The 22,633-nt window shown below is 45.1% G+C and overlaps 1 protein-coding gene across 1 annotated transcript in view; it reads left to right on the top strand.

Annotated features, from left to right (window-relative positions):
* The first annotated feature begins 754 nt into the window (after nt 1-754).
* LOC126535295 (uncharacterized) overlaps nt 755-22,633 on the top strand; it is a 32,615-nt gene continuing 10,736 nt past the window's right edge. Inside the window, exons 1-2 of the mRNA XM_050182184.3 lie at nt 755-956; nt 22,130-22,281. Coding sequence (XP_050038141.1) covers nt 858-956; nt 22,130-22,281 — 251 coding nt within the window. The 5' untranslated portion in view covers nt 755-857. The remainder of the gene's footprint in view (nt 957-22,129; nt 22,282-22,633) is intronic.

Here is a 22,633-nt window from a genome sequence, read left to right as displayed (position 1 = left end):
TTACATTTCTTAAGCCCGAGGGCACGAGATCATGTTTTGGCCGAGGCGGCTGCCTATGAATGGGGGGTGAAATGCAATAACATCCGTGTACCATGCATCGGGTGGTGCGCGTTAAAAAGCCCAGGCGTTAAGAAATGATCCGCATTCCTTCACACATCCGGAATCCTTGAGTCATGGTACAAAGAATATATCCATATTGCTTTAACTTGGCATCTTTCTTCTTTCACATTCCAAGTAACGACGAAAAAAGAGAGGAAGTTTACTGACCTATTACTTTTCCGCGTTTTCAGGCAGACCAGATAACGTGCACTTTGCAGCAGTTCAAATGAAAAGAACTGCAAAACGAGCAGCACGCTTCAGAAAAACCAGCTATGGCGGCCTCTACTCCGGTTCAGACAACGCTCCTCCATTGAGATGTCGGTCACGTCGCCCTATCTGCTTTCGTGTTACTGAGCAAGAAAAAACATCTGAAGCCGTCCCGCCCTCCACTGGACATGAGCTAAGGCCACAAACCACTCACTGCCTATCGCAAAGGCTTTTGACCGGAGTCATCTCCTGTTTCCCTTCTCCGTTTTCTCAGGTCACTTAGCTAGCAACGCAACCAGTGCAAAAGTGGCCCGCGACCGAACAGCAGTGTCCTGTCTGTTTTTTTGTGGGGTCAAGTGTGTTAGATTTTCTTCTTTGAGTGCTTGTTTTTGATTTCTTGCAAAAGACACTAAGTCTGCGCTCTTGGGTTCCCCTCTGCCTCTTTTTTCGGGCAGATATTTAGAGGCACAGCCAAGAGCACGTTAGACCCTGTCGAGAAAGAATATTTTTTCCTCAAACAGAGTCGACGTGCCGTCAACTATTGTTCGAAGATGGCTTCGCTGAAACTTGCAGTCTGTCTGCTCTTATTTGCGTTGGTTACCGCAAATCCCCCAGAGAATCGCCGCCGTGAAACAACAGACAGCTTGAGGGTGAGTCGTCACGCACGGGTTCTGGCTTAACCCAGACCAACTGAATGCGGTGTAGTAGGACATGCGGTGAAAAGTAGGAATCTTAGTTCATCACTGCAGCCAAGTGCATAACGCGAAGCTATGGGAGATGTTGTTTTCTTTGTTTTACTAAGCTGCGATTCTTTTTTACCTCCTTGGCTCTCACTTCCTGCTTTTCATTAAAAGCGCGGCCGCTAGTAAAGAGATTGTACAGGTGGAGCACGGACCGTTTGTTCCTTATGTGTCGGGCTGTGCCCAAAGTACTTAGTAGGTGTACACAATAGGAGACACGCCAAGTAAGGCACGTGCGAACGAAATTGCGAGTTTTGTTTCGTGTGTAGCATAACCTAAATCGAAATTAAGATCAGTAATGTTTTTTTTTTTTTTTTTCAATATAGGTACCATGATTTCGTGTCAGTTTGGTATATTGATCTAGCTGCCAGGGCTGCAGGAATTTTAACTCACACCATCGATAAGAAATTCAGCTGTCTGTAACGGTCATCTGTGTAGATTTTACAGCACGCTGTTTTTCTTATACCTTCATCGGTACATATGAGTATAAGTCTGCAAGGATCGTCTTAACAAGGTTTTCGCACAATAAAAGGTGCTTCGATTTGTTCCTTAAAATCGCATTTAACTGTTTTCTTATATGCAGTGGGTAACCTTTAAAAAGCAAGCGCATTTATTACTTTAACCGAATCGGTATATTGCTGCGATAGGCCATGGATAAATGAGAATGGATTTACGCATGATAATCAGATGATACTGGCCCCATTGGTAGCCGCGGCTACTCTTTCCGATATAGAACAGATGTAGATATTAGAAAAAGAAAGAACCAGGCGGTATATAGTGAACAGAAAAATTATATCAAACGCATTCTTTAATTGTGCGTTCTGAAATGATGTTCTTTACTTCTATTGCCCATTTCTTTAGGCATTCAGTTTCGAATGAAAGGTGAATTCCCCCGTAAAAAACAAAAACACCATTCCTGCTCAACAGGCAATAAATTCAAGGCGAAATGGCCCGCCATTTTCTGGTTTCGTCTTGATCGAACCACGCTTACTTGCGTGTAGTAGGAAATAATTTGATGAATTCGAGGGACGAACTGCCTGCTCCTTCTGGAGGACACAGGCTCCCAGCACTAATGTGCGCCATACTTGGTATAAAATAAAACAAGGCGAATGCAATGAAGGGTCTTCGTTTTGTTTCGGTTAAAATGTTTCCAAATAAGCGCATTAGGATGCGAGCAGAGTACAGGCGATCATAAAATTTCTTACAAAACTTTCTTACAAAAGTTCATCCTTCTGGCTTCAGATGGTTTACTGACAGAAGAAATTGGTGATTTTCAACAAACTATTGCTTTATAAGTGCAGCAATTATTAATTAATGGGCATGTGTCAAAGAGGCCCTGAACCACTTTTTATCCATGAGGAGAAATGCATTTGAAGGCTATTTCAGAAATATTTTGCCGCAAAAAGTACTTCAATGCGTTCGGCAGAAGCAGCGTTTTCGCAATCAAACATTCTGTGCTCCCGTTCCCTCGTCAGTGCTTTGCACTGCGAAGGCTACGGCGGAGCGGGGCATGCCCACAATGCTGCGCCTTCTGAATATCACCGTGGCGCGCAGTCAAATTTGGTTTTGGATGTTAGCGTAGACGCCGCCACCGATCTTGGCGCCTACGACGCGTCGAACGTACGTCAAACGCGGTTGCCCTCAGCCAGGCCCACTGCGATTAGTCAGTGGACTCGTGGCGCCACACCCCGGCGGCCGCGGAGTCTAGGGTACGTAGAACACCGCAGTTACATGCAGTAGGTATGCGCAGCGCTTGCTTTGTGCACGATAGGGCTTGAGTGCGTGCTCGTGCTTATATGCTACAGTCTGACCACGCTACGTGTTGCGGACCGTCTTTGTCCTTTACCAGCTTGACTGACGGACAGTAGCGAAATCCAATTTGCACATTTTTCAAGCGCTATCCATTAGTCTGCCAATGCGTCTACCCAGGAGTGCCCAGCAGCATAGAGTTTCATATTACTATAACTAAAGGGAAATGTGGTGCTGTGATCGTTCAACTATCATGGGAATGATGGGAAGTACACGCTACGGATTGGTATTTTGTTGACTGGGGAGCTAGTCTACAGTTATTTTTTGGCAGTTTTTGTTTCGCTCCAAGCCTAATTGCTATAACCCGCAGTGGGACGGTGCTACGCAAAAGTTTGCTCTGCTGCTCGAAGTGGCGATAGCGCGCTCGGCCAGCGGCGGGGCCGATGTTTGTGTCGCGCTGTGGTGTCGAAGCCCTGACGAGAAAGCGAGGGCATGGTTAACGTTGAAAGAACGCGTTTAGACCATTTTGACCTTGGTTCGTTACGTGTGTTAGGATGGCGCTGTAGCGTTACGTGTTCTATGAAACTTCAGAAGAGCAAAAGGAAGGCACTACTGATACAATACATAGACAGTTGTACTTCCAGTGGCTTGACAATCGAATTTTATTGAGGACTTCGTTAGGCATTGCTCGTTTATGTGCTAATTGAAATGTGTGTTTTAGGACTTTGAAACACAAACTTGCTTGTGGTAGAAAAGGTTGCTGCCTCCTGGCTGTAGTCAGGTGTCGCAAAATGGGTAAGTGCAAAGCCAAGCCATAACAGCTCCTGGCGGCCGCTTCAGAAGCGGTACGTCAATATAAAATATACTTAAGCATATTCGCTTCTGAAGCGGCTGCCAGGAGCTGTTATGGCTTGGCTTTGCACTTACCCATTTTGCGACACCTGACTACAGCCAGGAGGCAGCAACCTTTTCTACCACAAGCAAGTTTGTGTTTCAAAGTCCTAAAACACACATTTCAATTAGCACATAAACGAGCAATGCCTAATGAAGTCCTCAATAAAATTCGATTGTCAAGCCACTGGAAGTACAACTGTCTATGTATTGCATCAGTATGCCCTCCTTTTTGCTCTTCTGAAGTTTCATAGAACACGTAACGCTACAGCGCCACCCTAACACACTTAACAAACCAAGATCAAAATGGTCTAAACGCGTTCTTTCAACGTTAACCATGCCCTCGCTTTCTCGTCAGGGCTTCGACCCCACAGCGCGACACAAACATCTGCGCTTGGCCGGCAGAGAAGGGAGGCTTTGTTCCGGCCGCAAAGCCCTCCATGTCTCAGTAAGGTGCCTGGTGGTGGTCTCGTGCGGACGCTGCCCTCTCGGTGAGCGCATATTCCCCTCATCCTTTAAAAAGCGCAATACTTACAAGGATGTGTCTCGCAAACCAAACTTATTTCAAGGAAATTTTCCACGTCTCAATAATTTCTCTCGTCGTTTTTGAGTGCTCATTGCCTTGTTATCGTTTGTTAACGAAGCTTTCCCTCAAGTCTAAATATTTTAAGGCAGTTTGTCGTGTGCGTATCACGGCCACGCACGCTTATATCGCCGTCCGTTTCGCTACCGCGGGTGCGCTTTAAAACCACGACGCTGCAATTTTGCTTCAGAAACTTTCCTTTCCTTTCTTCTTCTCCTCGCTTAAACTGGCTCTCTTAACTACTACACGCGGAGAAAAAGCAACAGCGCTCGAATTCGACCCCATAGATGAGATGATATCTATATATATATATATATATATATATATATATATATATATATATATATAGAGAGAGAGAGAGAGAGAGAGAGAATTATCAGTCATAACACTCGTAGTACAGCCCTCTGGGCCGTTCTTTTTTTTCGAAAGTAGTCCTATTAGGGTTATTATAATTACACGAATTGCACGAATTACGAATTACACGAATTGGGCGACTTCAATGCCAGGGTAGGCAAGAAGCAGGCTGGAGACAAGTCAGTGCGGGAATATGGCATAGGTTCTAGGAATAGCAGAGGAGAGTTATTAGTAGAGTTTGCAGAACAGAATAATATGCGGATAATGAATACCTTTTTCCGCAAGCGGGTTAGACGAAAGTGGACGTGGAGGAGCCCGAATGGTGAGACTAGAAATGAAATCGACTTCATACTCTGCGCGAACCCTGACATCATACAATATGTAGACGTGCTCGGCAAGGTGCGCTGCAGTGACCATAGGATGGTAAGAACTCGTATTAGCCTAGACCTGAGGAGGGAACGGAAGAAACTCGTACATAAGAAGCCGATCAATGAGTTAGCGCTAAGAGGGAAAATAGAAGAATTCCAGATCAAGCTACAAAACAGGTATGCGGCTTTAACTCAGGAAAAGGCCCTTAGTGTTGAAGCAATGAACGACAATCTTGTGGGCATCATTAAGGAGTGTGCAATAGAAGTCGGTGGTAACTCCGTTAGACAGGATACCAGTAAGCTATCGCAGGAGACGAAAGCTCTGATCAAGAAAATCCAATGTATGAAAGCCTCTAACCCTACAGCTGGAATAGAACGAGCAGAACTTTAGAAGTTAATCAACAAGCGTAAGACAGCTGACATAAGGAATTATAATATGGATAGAATTGAACAGGCTCTCAGGAACGGAGGAAGGCTAAAAGCAGTGAAGAAGAAACTAGGAATAGGCAAGAATCAGGTGTATGCGTTAAGAGACAAAGCCGGCAATATAGTTACTAATATGGATGGGATAGTTCAAGTGGCTGAGGAGTTCTATAGAGATTTATACAGTACCAGTAACACCCACGACGATAAGGTGAGAGAGAATAGTCTAGAGGAACTTGAAATCCCACAAGTAACGCCGGAAGAGGTAAAGAACGCCTTGGGAGCTATGCAAAGGGGGAAGGCAGCTGGGGAGGATCAGGTAACAGCAGATTTGTTGAAGGATGGTGGGAACACTGTCCTAGAAAGACTGGCCACCCTATATACACAATGCCTCATGACCTCGAACGAACCGGAATCTTGGGAGAACGCTAACGTAATCCTAATCCATAAGAAAGGGGACGCCAAAGACTTGAAAAATTATAGACCGATCAGCTTACTGTATGTTGCCTAAAGAGTATTTACTAAGGTAATCGCAAATAAAATCATGAACACCTTAGACTTCTGTCAACCAAAGGACCAGGCAGGATTCCGTAAAGGCTACTCAACAATAGACCATATTCACACTATTAATCAGGTGATAGAGAAATGTGCGGAATATAACCAACCCTTATATATAGCCTTCATTGATTACGAAAAAGCGTTTGATTCAGTCGAAACATCAGCAGTCATGAAGGCATTACGGAATCAGGGTGTAGATGAGCCATATGTAAAGATACTGGAAGCTATCTATAGCGGTTCCACAGCCACCGTAATCCTCCACAAAGAAAGCAACAAAATCCCAATAAAGAAAGGCGTCAGACAGGGAGATACGATCTCTCCAATACTATTCACAGCATGTTTACAGGAGGTATTCAGAGACCTGGAGTGGAAAGAATTGGGGATAAATGTTGATGGAGAATACCTTAGCAACTTGCCATTCGGTGATGATATTGCCTTGCTTAGTAACTCAGGAGACCAATTGCAATGCATTCTCACTGACCTGGAGAGGCAAAGCAGAAAGGTGGGTCTGAAAATTAATCTGCAGAAAACTAATGTTTAACAGTCTCGGAAGAGAACAGCAGTTTAGGATAGGTAGCGAGGCACTGGAAGTGGTAAGGGAATACATCTACTTAGGGCAGGTAGTGACCACGGATCCGGATCATGAGGCTGAAATAACCAGAAGAATAAGAATGGGCTGGGGTGCGTTTGGCAGGCATTCTCAAATCATGAACAGCAGGTTACCACTATCCCTCAAGAGGAAAGTGTATAACAGCTGTGTTTTACCAGTCCTCACGTATGGGGCAGAAACCTGGAGGCTTACGAAAAGGGTTCTGCTGAAATTGAGAACGACGCAACGAGCTATGGAAAGAAGAATGATGGGTGTAACGTTAAGGGATAACAAAAGAGCAGATTGGGTGAGGGAACAAACGCGGGTAAATGACATCTTAGTTGAAATCAAGAAAAAGAAATGGGCATGGGCCGGACATGTAATGAGGAGGGAAGATAACCGATGGTCATTAAGGGTTACGGACTGGATTCCAAGGGAAGGGACGCGTAGCAGGGGCGACAGAAAGTTAGGTGGGCGGATGACATTAAGGCGTTTGCAGGGACAACATGGTCACAATTAGTACATGACCGGGGTAGTTGGAGAAGTATGGGAGAGGCCTTTGCCCTGCAGTGGGTCTAACTAGGCTGATGATGATGATGATGATGATGATGATGATGAAGCATATTCGTAGGAGGCCACAAGCGTCCTAGCCAGCACTGCAGCACATGTGCTTAAAAGTACTTGAAAACGTTCAGCAATCCTGACAGCCGTCGCAGCCTTTATAAAGAGCGAGAGAGTTCGCAAGTTCCTACATGTCGTCTGCGAGAAAAATATCGCGCTCGCTGCGAGCGGGCATCGTAGCAGACGACACTTATAGCATTGCTCTCAAAGGCGCGACACCTTCTCACAATACAAAATCATAATTTCCATAAATACTTGGATCAGTATTCTTATATAAGTACATGCAGGTTTGTTATAGCTGTTGTAAAAATAAATAAATATTTATTCTCTGGCGCTAAATCGGGGGCAGAATTGCAGAAGAATGCATACCCTCTTGTGCCCTTGTGGCAAACCGTGCTTCAATCTCAAAGTCATACAAAGCTTATGTTATGTGTTGTGCATTATATAAGATACCTCAGAAATAAAATTAGATTTTACGCGATAATATTTGAGTAAAGCTTCTTTGAGTATTTCCGTATAATATTTGAGTATTAGCCAGACCTGCTGGCTACGACACCGATAAGCGGGGTGACCAAAGTTTGATTTGACCTGGGCGGCCGACGATAGTTGGAGCTGACGATAGTTGGCTTCTTCCGGAATTACGTAATTATAATGAAAATTCGAAAACGCATTTTCTCTTACTTTAGCCTGTTTGTTAAATTTCGTCATTAAATATACTCTGTAACAACAGGAAGAAGCGCACTGATTCAAACACCTTTTTTGATTGGCTGTAGAAGCATGTAACAAAAATATTAATGAAAGAATGCGTTGCCGTTGTAAATAATGCTACTCAGCCGCACACTTAGCGTGCAAGGCTCCAACGTGCGGCTACCATAACGGCGAAGTACTTGCGCCGTAGAGGCCTGCAACTCTCAGCAACTAAGTGTGCAGTCATGGCATTCACGCGCAAATCAATGTCACATTATCCAATCGTTGTCGACGGAACAGCGCTCCCTTTAGTCACCCACCAGAGATATCTTGGCGTCATAATAGACCGCAGCCTTTCTTGGCCAAACATGTTACTGCGCTTAGGGCTAAACTGACCAACTTCATACACGTTCTTCGTGTAATATCAGGACTGAGATGGGGCCCCTCTGAGCGAAGTTTGCTCCAAGTGTACCAGGCACTTTTCGTGGGCTACATACGCTACAGCATGCCTGTGTTATCTAACATGGGGTCATCTTGTATACGCACGCTGGAGAGCCTTCAGGCACAAGCACTACGAATATGTCTTGGCTTGCCACGCTGCACGTCAACTAAGGGCACAATAGCGGAAGCACGGGCTTGTCCTATCGACATATACAGGTCTTGTGAACCTGTGCGAACCTATCTTCGCCTGCTAACCAGACACTCACACCATCCACTGTCAACACTTCCAAGCACCAACCTTGACTGTGCTTTTTCTAAAGCTATTGCATGTCACGCAAGCATTGTACCTGCAAGATTCCAGGCCACCGACATCCCCGTGACACCTCCATGGACATTGCCAAGACCACTAGTGAGGCTTCAGATACCCGGAATTCGGAAAAAATCTCACGTTTCCTCCATTGGCTTGAAGCAGCTCACCCTGTCCCATATATTTACATCATATAGTGGAACTGTACAAGTATATACCGATGGTTCGGTCACGCCATCTGCCACAACGGCCGCATTTGTCATCCCACAACTTGGAATTACTCAACGATTTCGATTAGACCACAAATCGACATCTACGGCTGCAGAACTTGCGGGAATACGAGAGGCTGTCCGTTTTATGAGAACGCAGACACCCCATAAATGGACGACATTGTGCGATGCCAAATCAGCGCTACAGGCGCTAAAATACTTTTTAAAGAAAGGACCATACTATCTGCTCGTGCTGGAAATCGTCGAACTTTATCACAGTGCCGAGTTAAGTGGCCACGTGATCACCTTTCAATGGATGCCTAGCCATTGTGGTGTCTTTGGTAATGAACTCGCTGACACTGAGGCAAGGTCGGCCTCCTCTTTCTCTAATGAAGTACGGATTGCCTACTCGCGACCTGACACCAACTCCATGATCAAGGCACTCATGCAGGACCTTACAAAGGCTTATAGAGCCCACTCTGATAATATTCACAGACGTCTACATACGATTGACCCAGACGGTAAATTCTGTTTGCCCCCGAAGCTTACACGGAGCGAAACATCATTGCTACACAGGATTCGGCTCGGCGTTGCTTTCACCCGTCGCTACGCACACCTCATCGGCCAATCGAACAACCCTGATTGTGTACACTGCCAGATGCCCGAAACACTGCAACACGTACTGTGCGACTGCCCAGCATATATGCTGGAGCGAAGGACATTAGACAGTTTCCTAGCCAGCGTTGGCAGACAACTACTGTCGGAGGAAGCTATCCTCGGCCCATGGCCTGACACTGCAATTTCAGTGCGTGCAACAAAAGTTTTGTTGAAGTTCCTGCAGGACACCAAGCTCGACGAGCGGCTCTAGCGAGGCAACTGTCTCATGTACATAAGCACTCACCACTTCTCTTATCATCATCATCCATCCCAATACTTTCACTCCCCTTCCCTCTTCCCCAGTGCAGAGTAGCAGACTAGAGCGCACTACCTCAGGTCGACCTCTCTGTCTTTCCTATCAATAAATTCTATTCTACATATTCAGCCGCACACTTAGTGAATTGAACATGTTGACTGAATAGCGCAAGAGAAAGCAAAGCGAGAGAAGAGCTGTGCACTACCAACGCTTACATGAGTACTTCTAACGTGTTTCCGTACTTTTTTCTTTGTACAGTGAACATCGCAAAATATTGAAAACGCGGGCGATTTCATATTTTACAAAACATTCGAATAATGTAATAGTATGGACACGGAGCCTTGCAGAAGAATGATCGTTTTATCACGGCATCCTTTATGAGAGAAATACCCACACGGTATTACATACCTTGTCACGCACCTATATAGCCACACATGCAGTGTGGTGCATTGTGCTCCTTCTATTCTTATACATGGCTGCTCAAGAGCAGAAGGCAAAAAAATACTAATAGATTCTCCCCACTTTTTTCGAACAATATTGTCAGAACTTGGCTCAGGCAATCTGCCTTTTTCATGCCAACAGCCCTAGGAGCAACGTAATGTTTGCGTATAAGTTTTTAGTTTGTCTGTGCGAACGTATTGGCGCTGATGGCATTCCGGAGAAATACGCGTGGAATTGCGCTGGTGACCTTCTTTGACGCTAAGTTCAACTAGAGGAGGTAGACTTATTTTGTTAACTGTCTCTATTCTATTTAGCAGTCGGCGTGAAGGCATAATCATGAACATGTACTGCCACGTTGTTTCTTCACTGGAGCACTCTTTCAACACACTAAGATTTCTATCACAGCCCAACAAGTTGTCCCTACCGGCACCACTGTGGCAGCGTCTACGTTTTAGACATTTCTGTGGAGGTAAGTAGAGCGAACGTCGGTGATGTGATCGTGTAGCCGCACTTTGAATGGTCAATAATGTGCATGGGATTTGTTTGACATTCATTATTGTGGCTATAAATGTTCTAGTTGAGTGATTTACTACGCTTTATCTGCCGTTAATGGGTTAAAATTTAGCATATGAAAGGCCATTTTTTGCGTTTATAATAAGAATGTTTAGTGAAAATGATCTCGTTAGAAAGTCACAAAGCCATTTAACGCAAGAGGGATGAAACTTAGGCAAATTCATGTACTCACAGCCATTCTAATGCTGGCGGAACCGCCATGCTTGCAGCTCACGTAGACACTAGCGCCATAGCTCCTTCGAGTAATTTGTGTATACACAAATTACTGGAAGGAGCTATGGCACTAGTGTCTCAAGACTGCATTTCTGGTGTATGGTTATTCAGTACGTGGCTGCACATATACGGACTTGATAAACTTTGAATAGCTAGCAAGAAGGAAATATAGCCTATTGGCAAGTATAAAGCGGCGCTATCAACACTTTAGCCAATGTTGATTTATGGCCACCGACAGAACCTCATGGTTCTTTTGAGAACCGCACTGCGCCTTTTGTCACGCCATGGAGATGTGCTATCACTTAATAAACCTAATTACTAATTTCGAATGCGTAAGCCGTATCACGCAGAGTAAGGCCGCCTTTTAGGTGTATATAAACATTGGACTGATGCGCGCCGAGTCATTTCGGTGATTGTGTATGGAGTTTCCCTAAGCCTACGAAATTGAATCGTAATAAACTCACTGAAGATAAAATACGCTGCCCAAGTACTCATTCTTCTCGGCCCATGGGCAACGATAGCGGGCAGTGTCATAATACGCTGCCCAAGTACTCATTCCTTTCGGCCCATGGGCAACGATAGCGGGCAGTGTCCCAGCTGCTTTGTGTCGCCAGTTAGCTTCGCGTTTTTTGGTAGCTGACGCAGTTGGATCCCAGGTGGTGGTAGAAAAAGTCTGATTACGTAGGTACAACTGAATTGGTGCAGCGTGACATCACCCTATTCCCTTTTTTGTTTAGGATCATGAGATGTTCCAGTATGTCTGAGTCACTCGCAATAAAGCAACAGGTTATTGCTCGCCCTATAAAAATGATACATTCATGCAGCCGTTCATGGATGATACATCATTTCTTGGAATATGTATCGCCCAAAAAAGAAAGAAAAAGAGGCGGTCAGTGTTTGTGGCGATGGCGCCCTGTAGGTCTGCAGACAAGTGTGGTCTTTACTTGTGGCCCTCTGGGAGCTAGGTGAACTTCACTCACGCGCCTGCACCGATACCTTCCGGTGTGTGCGTGTGCGTGCATGTGTTTGTTTGTCTGCACGCCAATATACAATGTTTAGCTAATGAAAGCTAGAGTCAGCAGGCGTTTGGTGTGTTGCGACACCACGTACCCGAGCACACGAGGTTTGGACCCTCCCGCGTGTAGCCGTGCGCGGCTTAGCCGTGCCTGGGGAAAGGGGGATCCTGGGGGTTGAGCCGATGCCGGGTGTTCGGACCTTTTAGGCACCCCGGCGGAGGCAACACACCTCTTTGGCCTCTGCTTCATACAGACGGCACCCTCGGACTGACCCACCCGGGGGAAGTCGGTAGTTGCCTTTTCCTGTCTTTCTCTCTCCAACCTTCTTCTTTCTCTCACTTTCCACCTATCCTGTCTTCTCCTGGCTTCCCTTTACTTCCATTTTTTCCAGACAGCAAGTACCTTGTATAATAGCCAACTTAGGTTATATCATATTTGGTTATAGTGATAACGTACAGCTGGCGTTTGCAGGACCTGTTTTTACAGTTCCTGTAGCGTCCTGTTTTCGGGCTCTACGGTGGGTGGCTGGCGTCATTGCCGAAAACTACACATTCCTTTATGGATAGTTCCTTCCCTCCACTCCCTGATCACCCTCAGAAAAGAGGGCGCACCAATGAAGTTTTCCAGTTTTTTGGTCGGCAAAAGGAATCCTTCCCCCGTTTCCATGTCATTTATTCTGAAAAACCAGATAAACCAGTTCGAACAATTTCACTCTTCCTTGTTTCCAAGTCATCGACTGAAGTGTTTGTTTTGGTCCAGGTTATAAGGCATCGAAGGCGGAAAGCGGTGATCTCCTCTTGGAGCTCGGCGATCAGAAACAGTATGAGAAATTGCCAAAACTAGTGTCATTTGGGGAAACCCAAGTAAGTGTAACCCCGCACCGTACGATGAACACAACCCGCGGTGTTGTCTCGGACGATGACTTGCTGGAGCTCAGTGAGGCTGAACTTTTGGAGGGCTTCAGTGATCAGAATGTCATCAATGTCAAAATAATTAAGATGATGCGTGACAGCAAAGAAATCAAAACCAAGCACCTGATAGTCACATTCGGCTCAAGTGTCCTGCCCGAGTCCGTAGAGCCCTGATACATCAAGCTCCGTGTTAGGCTATATGTGCCAATTCCCCTCAGATGTTCCAAATTTTAACGTTTCGGCCACAGTTCACAGAGCTGCCGTGGCCGCCAGATATGTGCGAAATGCAGTGCCCATGAACATACCTATGAATCTTGCGAGAACACTCTCCACTGTGTAAACTGTGATGGGGAGCACGCCGCGTACTCACGGTCGGGCCTATCCTGGAAAAAAAAAGAAATTGTTACGATCAAAGTCAAAGAAAATATATAATTCAAGGAGGCACGTAAGCGGGTGTCATAGCTGCCTAAGAGCAGCTTTGCCTCTGTGGCGCATCAGGGGGCAGCGCCACAACGGCCTCCGGCGGCTGCCCTGTCCACACACAGTGAGCCGGCGGTGACGCCATCCGGCCCTCCTGCGGCTACAGCTTATACTGTTCCACCACCCCAGAAGAAGGGACCATCGACCTCCGGGAATGTGGTCTCAAAAGCCTCGTCCAACGTGCCGATGCCTTCTGGTCAAACACAGCGCTCGGAAGGGGTGATGGACAAAAGAACGAGCCAGACGGCGCCACCAGCGCCTAAGGAGCGGCGAGCCTCTCTCGACCGCTCCAAAAAAGACAAACCTCGCGTCACGGCTCCTCCAAAGGGCCCGTGAGCTAATCCTTGTCTCTTATACACACAGCGCACAACACATTTTCTATAATAGAGACACAAATACTACAATAGAATGTTAGAGTAATCATTCACAACCTAGATGATATTACAGAACTTAAACACAACCATCATCCAAGGTTGCTGTGTGTTCAAGTGAGAGATCTGAAACCCACAGACACAAACTTTCTTCGTCAATACACAATCTAACGTAAAAACCGCTATGCCTCTCGCGGTGTTGCAATAGTTGCGGATAAGTTTGTAGCTTGTCAACAGATCGCCCTTCAGACGCCCCTTGAGGTAGTGTCCGTTCGGGCAATCCTTTTTAACAAACTGGCGACTGTGTGTTCTATATACATACCTCCTAACTATCATCTGAGAAAAACCTATTTCCATAGCCTAATTAATCATCTTCCTGACCCCTACATAATTGTAGGTGATTTTAATGCCTACAACATGATGTCGGGAGATTCGCGATGCGACGCCAGAGGCATATTGATTTAAAATGTTCTTCTGACCTGTGGTGCCGGCCTGTTCAGTAAGAAGGAGCCGACCTATTTTAACACACAACTCACATTCATCGATAGATCTAGAAATAAGCTCTACTTCTCTTCTGCCTCATCTGGAATGGAATGTGATCAATAATCTTTTTGGAAGTGACCACTTCCATATAACTTTAAACTTATAACGCAGCATGACAACCGTCCCCGTGTTCCCATTTGAAAGTTAGCATCGGCTGACTGTGAACATGTTAAAGAATCAACTCATTTAGCACCCGATTTTATAAGCAATATTATTATAGATGATGCTGCCGCATATTTTACGGCTTTTATTTGTGATGCTGCTGAAAAGTTCATCCCGCAAACCAATGGTGGTTCACTTAAAAGACGTGTTCCCTGGTGGCCTGAAGACTGTAGAAATGCGCGAAAGAGGCAGAATAAGGCATGGGGCCTATCGCGCAGATCGCCGAATACAGAAAATATCATTGAATTTAAACACATAAAATCGCAGGGACAGCGGATACGACGATAGGCGAAGAGAGAAAGCTGGGAGGTTCCTTTCAGGTATAAGTTCGTACACACAGGGGGCGAAAGTTTGGAATGGTGTAAGGAGGCTAAAGGGCAGCAAATAAATCCGTTGCCTCTGGTGAACGATCGAGGGAATACCTTAGAAGAGCAGGCGAACTTTCTTGGGGAGCACTTTGAGCGTGTGTCGAGCTCAATCCACTGTTTTCAGTCATTCCTTAAACACAAAGAAATAGAAGAACCTAAGCCAATCATGCGGAAATGCAGACAGAATGAACCGTATAACCGGCCTTTCGGTATTGCCGAGTTGAGAACTGCCTTGAACACATGCAAAAGCTCTGCACCGGGACTTGACATAGTCATGTATGACATGATCAGAAACTTACATACTGATAAACAAGTTACACTACTCGCACATTTCAACCCTATTTGGGCTGCGGGATATCGTCCATCCACATCGTAAGATCCGATTGTGGTCCTCTTCTAAAGCAGGGTAAAGACCCTTCCTTAGCAGCAAGTTATATTCCGATAGCTCTTACAAATTGGCTGTGTAAGCTTTTTGAAACAAAAAATTATTAATTGCAGGCTCGTACATTTCCTTGAATTCAACAACATACTTGATCCCTATCAGTGTGGCTTCAGAGAAAGGCGGTCGGCAACAGATCCTCTCGTGGGCATTCAACGATATATCTGCGCTGCATTTGTACATAAACTGTTTTTCTTATCAATATTCCTCGATATGGAGAAGGCGTATGACTCAACATGACGTTACGGGACCTTGCGGGACATGTCGGGAATGGGCATCTGTGGAAATATGCTGAAAATAATTTAAAGCTATTTGTCGAATCGTATCTTCCGCGTGAAAATCGGCAACGTATTATCGCGACCTTCTATACAAGAAACTGGTGTATCCCAGGGAGGCGTACTCAGTTGCACACTCTTTATTGTTAAGATGAACACACTTCGTGCTTCACTACCACCGGCCATTTTTATTCCGCCTACGTAGACGATATACAAGTGCGTTTCAAATCCTGCAACCTTACAGTGTATGAGAGACAGGTACAGCAGGGCTTAGACAAGCTGCCCAAGTGGGCTGACCAAAATGGATTTAAAATCAACCCCCCAAAAAGTTATTGTGTTCTCTTTACAAGAAAGAAATGCCTTGTTCCAGATCTTTGTGTAGAACTGGGCGGACGACAAATTCCTGTCAACAAAGAGCACAAATTACTAGGTGTTATACTTGACTCTAGGCTTACTTTCATTTCACACATACAGTGTCTTAAATCGAAATGTCTAAAAACAATGAACTTACTTAAAATCCTATCCCACACAACATGGGGTAGCGACAGGAAGTGTTTGCTGAATTTTTACGAGAGCCTAGTTCGATCCCGATTAGACTAGGGTGCCGTAGTATATCACTCTGCCGCACCGAGGGCGCTAAAGATGTTAGACCCCGTTCATCATCCGGGTATCCGCCTGGCCACTGTCGCATTTAGAACAAGCCCTGTCGAAAGTCTATATGAAGAGTCACATGAGCGGCCACTCCGTTTTCAGAGAACATTCAACCCGCCGTGGTTTCTCAGTGGCTATGGTGTTAGGCTGCTGAGCACGAGGTCGCGGGATCGAATCCCGGCCACGGCGGCCGCATTTCGATGGGGGCGAAATGCGAAAACACCCGTGTACTTAGGTTTATGTGCACGTTAAAGAACCCCAGGTGGTCGAAATTTCCTGAGTCTCCCACTACGGCGTGCCTCGTAATCAGAAAAGTGGTTTTGGCACGTAAAACCCCATAATTTAGAGAACATTCATCAGCTTCACTTATCTTCTAAATGTGCGCTTTAATAAGGAACGTCCGTGTTTCACAACCGTTAATGACTTGACGTGTGAAACACTTTTTCGCAATAGACTTTTTCGCTCTGAGACTTCCTTTGTAACTGCGTGCAAGAGAACTTAGCGAGGAAATGGATGTCGCAGTTATCGAACATCGACTAATGCCTCCAGCAAAGCTATTACCGCCCTGGGAGTGGCCGGTGATAGACTGGGATGTATCATTTGTAGAGGTCACAAAGGACGCACCTGACCTTGAAATCGCTATGCATTTCCGTTAACTCCAATCGAAGTACTCATGCTCCGAATTCTATACAGACGCATCAAAATCACATGCTTGTGTGTCTTATGATGCTGTTGGTCCCTCTTTTTCTGAATCCGACGTGTTAAACCCCCTAAGAAGTATCCTCACTGCAGAAGCCTATGCAGTACTCTCTGCGGTAAAACATATAAACTAAAGCTTGACTGAGCAACCATATTCACAGACTCGTTAAGTCATGTAAAAGCGTTAATTTCATTACAAAAGCATACAAATCCTGTTTTCATTGAACTTTACTCACTCTTATGCAATATTTATCTATCACATAGACATGTAGTAATATGCTGGGTACCTTGCCATAGAGGTATCGAGGGTAATGTACTAGCTGATAAAATGGCCACATCTCTCACATCGCTAGCTATTATTCCTACGGCTGCTGTCCCTGTCACAGACCTGAAGCCTTTCTTAAGAATGAAACTGCGAAAACACTGGCAACGCATCTGGAACGCAGAAATAAATAATAAACTGCACGTTATAAAGCCAAAGTTTGGTTTCTGACCCTCCGCAACAAAATCAGAGCGAAAAGGTGTCTTATTCTGTCATCTCAAAATAGGGCACACATTTGGTACCCACTATTCTCTGCTTACTGGAAATGAACCTCCAACCTGTGGTCGATGTGGCGAGAGGCTGACATCCTCCACATCCACTTGAAGTGTCGAAAAGCCGAATCTGACAGAAATATTTTCCTCTTGCATATCGTTATTGCGTCCCTCTTCACCCTGCTATGTTTCTTGGTAAAGAACCGTTTTTCAACACCAAAGCAGTCCTAAATTTCTTAAATGATGTTGTCCTACATGTTATAAGCCCATTAAATTCGTAGCGCATATTCTTTCCAGAGGATGCCGCTGTGATAGTCTGGAGACACATGCCTCCAGATCCTTGTGTCTCAAGGGCTCTAACGAGGCAGTGGTGCTCTAGTCAATTTTAGTATTTTACATTTTTTTTGTATATCGTAATAATATTTCGCAGGGCACCCTAATCCTCACAGTACACGTCATTTTTCATCGCCCTAATCTTATTACATATAGACTTTAAGCACTTTAGAGCAACCATCTTTAAAGCCCCTTTACAGCCACGTCACATGAACTTCTTAGAAGTCATAACTCCACTGCAAACTCATCAACACTGGTTTGGCACTCTTTGGCCATACGTGGCCCTTGCGCCACTAAACACTACACATTCATTCATTCGATACTCGAATGGCATGGCTGCCGGCGTTTGTTGTGTATCCGGCGCGCTTTGGGAGCACCCAGCCGATGCATTGTGTTATACGATGAAGGAGGTGGCGTTGAGACGCATTCAGACTGAATTTTGGTTTCCCAGCGATGAGCTAGCCCGCACCGCTTAAGCAAGAAACACTGCTCATCACGCGTTCCGAATATCGCATTACAATCGCTCGGCACTGTGCGTATATGAATGGCTCTGCCGCGGTCAGTGCGTTGCGGATGGTTGAGCAATTCGGTGTCAGTGCGCCTCGTCATGGTCTGCTCGCTGAAGGAATCGCCCATTTGGTCCGTCAATTGAATTTCCCATTAGCGGCAACCAAGCGAGGGCTGTAATTGGCGTGGCTCTTTATACCACACTGGATGCACACGACGCGTCGATTCGCCGATAATTTCACGACTTCGTTAGAAGTGAGACTGTCATAAATAAAACCGCTAAGAATCACGGTGAACAATGTGGACCCGCTCTCGATCTGTAGGAACGACATTTCGCATGGAAGTTTTTTTCCCCAAAATTGCTTGATTTACGAGTGCGCTCCGTGTAAAGCCGCTAGAAGCATGTTTGAAGCGTCCTTCGTGGTGTAGTCAAAGCAGTTCCCACGCACGTTCCTCCGAGTATAGACTTTCCCGTCGGAGGGGGTCAGCACTACACTCTGAACTATTGCGCGTGGCCATACGAAATGTACGCGCTGTCGCTTCTGCGGTGCCTTTTGAGCGCGGGCAACGATTTCTTCAGCAGCGCTGGCTAACAACAATGCAAATGGCAATATGACGGCGGACAGGGCGTAAACGTTGGAACGGTTTATACTCATCGCAAATTCAGCTATCGTGGAGCTTTGTACAGCTAGAAATCCGCACCAGTAGGCGCCTGGAATCCCGATGAAAAAACAGGGCTGCGTTATGGGTCTGCACCTACCACGGAACGGAATCACTTGCCGCAAATTTGTGTTCTCCACGCAGTTAATCAGATACTATTTTATCCTCAGTTCAGTTTGGACTGTCAAACAGCTTATTGCGCTCTCTGCTCGTATTGTTTATGTGCGCTGTCACGTGAAATTAGTATGATCATGAAATATCAAACTCACCTCTATAGAATTTGCCAGGCATACGACCGACCGTACTGCCGTGAATTTGGTTGACGCAGTTAACAAGTGGCAGCGGTAACAGCCCGAATCGCTGGCATTCATGCGCTGCCGTGAAATAAACTAAAATGTTCACCCCAATGCATGGTGAAACATAACTTTCGGGCTCGTGAGGCTGATGTACTTTTGCGTAAAACAGTCAGCTATAACGTAAATCTAATCCAAAAGGTTTCTATTTCATTTCTGCAATAAGCCCTATACGATTGGCGGAAGATTCTTCAGACCGCCCCTAATTCACCTGTCTGTATGCGACGTCACGAAAAGCGCAAGAACTCCACATCTGATATGACGTGTAAATGCTGATTATGCATGATTAGACAGAACAAACGAAAAAAATATATTTTTTTCGATTCTACGCGTTTTCGCCATTAGTCCGGGGCTATTAATCCAATGTTTCCGGGCTTCACCACTTCGCCTGTCCACCACGCAACGTCACGAAACCGTCAAAAATTACCACCTCACAATGACGTGCGTGCATTACAGATGAACATTATTATGCCAAAATTTTATTTTCGCTAATGCCCGACACTGCTCCGTTCTCAAAGGAATAGAAGATGGGTGTCCACTCATTCCTTTGGCACAGACTACTTAAAGGGACCCCAAACTGAAACAATAAATTAGTTTAAACTAATAAAGCATTGTTTAAGAACGTTGCAGGCAGTCATTTAAAAAGAATAGTTTGATTAAATGAGAAAATTCAGGTGGAAGTATCAGTATTTGAATTTCGCGCCGAAGCCCCGACGCCGGTAGGTCACTGTGACGACAGGGATTCCAAAGTATGTTTTCGCATTTGCACCGCGTTGGCTGAATAAAGGTTCCCGAAACTTGGTATGTTTAATATTTGGTTCCTTTAGAACACAATGTAGTTAAGTCTGTACCGCACCATAAGTAAGTAGGCCCTAGAAGATGCCATCGAAATCCATGACGTCACAGAGACCAGGTGCGGAAACTTCAAGGAGGCGTCGCCACACGTCTTTCGTTCTTGCGCTTGTTCTGGCTTACGAAGCGTCTTATTTGGGTAAGAGTGTTGTTGTTAGTGTCGTAGAAAAGTAATTTACTGATGGCAGAAGAAATAATTTTTCTCTTTAGTGTCCCTTTAAAGCTACAGGAGAGGATGGGTCTGTTTGTGTATAATAAAGAAATGCATGGCAGTATGACGTTCTTTAGCCCTTTCGGCACGTATACGACATCGCTCTGCAACTCTTGTTCGTGGAGGACCCATTTTAGCGGCATTTCTAACCTTCCGTTGCAAGCAGCCATGATTTTCGATCGGCCACTACAAGCTAAGCAAGGGCAAGCACACGAATCACAGGAGTCGGTACCACCCTCATCCGGTCATCCGGTTGTCTACCTTTACTGCGTTACATCCACGGCTCGACCCCACCAAAACCCTTTCCACTTCTGCCTGCTTCTGGCCTCTTGTCAGCCAATTAGATTTAAAAGAAACTGTCAAAGTAGGTAATGCCATTCACTCTCAAAGAAAATGAAAGTGACCTTCTATAAACGAGGAGAACGTTTGATTAGATCCTTAAAACAACGCCGCGGGTCACCGACCAACAATTCAGTTTGTGGTTACGTAAATCTGACATCAGGTGATTGCAATAAAATAGACTTGAATAGTTTTATGGTATAAAACCCCCAAAATATGTACACAAAAGGGTACCGCGTAATGTAAGTTGAATTTATTTCGACTCTTCGTTAATATGTTCCTTTTCATGCTCTATCATGGGTCTGTGAATATCAACAAAGATCAGTACCTGCAGCCACCACATCGCCACACTAAACGAATAAATCACGACAAGCACATCAGACCATACGTCACCCGTTGCAATACATTTCAGTTCTCTTTTTTTTTTTCGTCGTCCGTCGAGTTATGGAATTCTTCGCCATGGGATGTTGTTGACAGCGATTGTGTGTTGAGCTTTGTAACCAAATTAGAATCTTTTTTTTTTTTTCATCCTGTGCCATAACGCGGAAGTTGTATGTGCTCTTTTGAAACTTGTCCAGAATTGTGTGTTGCGGAACAGTACATTTATGTGCAAATGTCCTGTATATAGTGATCGAAACTGTGAATACCATTGTAACCCACCCCTGTATGGGCCTGCCAAGGCCTACAGTATTGCTAAATAAATAAATAAAAATACAGGCGTCTGCAACAGAATACAGCGTATGATTTTCTATTGAATACGAACAAAGCTGCAGAAGCCATTGCGGTTGCTTGGGCTAGGTCAAAACGCGTCATTCCGTAATCACGGCTTAGACTTTCCCGATGCGGCTGTCGTGAACGAAATTTCTCGGAGTCGCAATAATATTACTTAATCTAGCTGCTCACTTGATACTTTTGTGAAGCATGAATGAATTAAACAACTGATTAGATGATGCTTACTTCTCCGGATATTTATGTGCGCTTATCAGCCGATAGTTGTGCCTATACGTAATAGTTGTTCAATATAGTCCCCACAGTTATTTATTGTGTTCACTGGTGGCACCATTACGAACATGTAAGAGCATTGCACTTCAAGTACGGAAGAGTAGTCTCTACTGTGGCTTTTTGGTAAAGAGCGGTTTCTGTACTTTTTCTAGTTTACCTGCCCAATGTCAGCTTCAGAGAACAAACGCGGTCACCTAACGCGTTTTGTTGTTCTTCATAAATTATGATTGCCCGTGAACAAAACTAATTATATAGTTAACTTGGGTGCCCTAAAACCGCGTACTTAGCAGAGCCGGTGCCGTCAAACCAGCATATTTCTATCAGTTTGCTGGCATCCTTGTTTTTCATATTATTATTGCCCTAGTCTTGCCTAATATACTCTTGATATGTCTAAAGACAGTACCTTTCGCTTCCTATCACCCTAAATCGGCTGTCTTGTTTTCTTTTCTTATTATAGATGTTCTCTGCTTTTCCCCACGCCGTCGCCGTGTTCACAACCAAAAACGACACGTCCTTCAAATGCCTCAGCACCACAAGAAGGCACTTTAACCCACTGAAAAAGACAGCCACTTACGTTTGGCACTTCAAAAATCACACCGGTCACCAGAGGTGGGTTACATAAAGCTTAGTGCATCCGCGAAGCAGTAAGCAGTACTTTCTTCTGCAAGGAGGAAGCCGCTGTCGGACCGCTAAAACACCTCCCTCGATGAACGGCTGAAGGCTCCTGAGTGCACAGATGACATGAAGTTATTGCAAACAACACGACAGCGATAGCATGGCTAAAATGTTCAACACAGGAGATTCAATAAATTGTTCCAGCAATGGTTGCAAGAGCAAACGCAAGAGCATTCAGCTTGAATAAGTCCATTTTGAAATATTGCGCTCCACTACCAAGTGTGTAAACTTACAAGTGGAGCACAGGCCACCTATTATCTATAAAAATATCTTCTATTTCGTCTTT

The sequence above is a fragment of the Dermacentor andersoni genome, chromosome 7 (genome assembly GCF_023375885.2).
Source record: "Dermacentor andersoni chromosome 7, qqDerAnde1_hic_scaffold, whole genome shotgun sequence".
NCBI lineage: Eukaryota > Metazoa > Arthropoda > Arachnida > Ixodida > Ixodidae > Dermacentor > Dermacentor andersoni.
The sequence above is the reverse complement of the archived record's forward strand: the minus strand, read 5'-3'. Positions and strand labels throughout refer to the sequence as shown.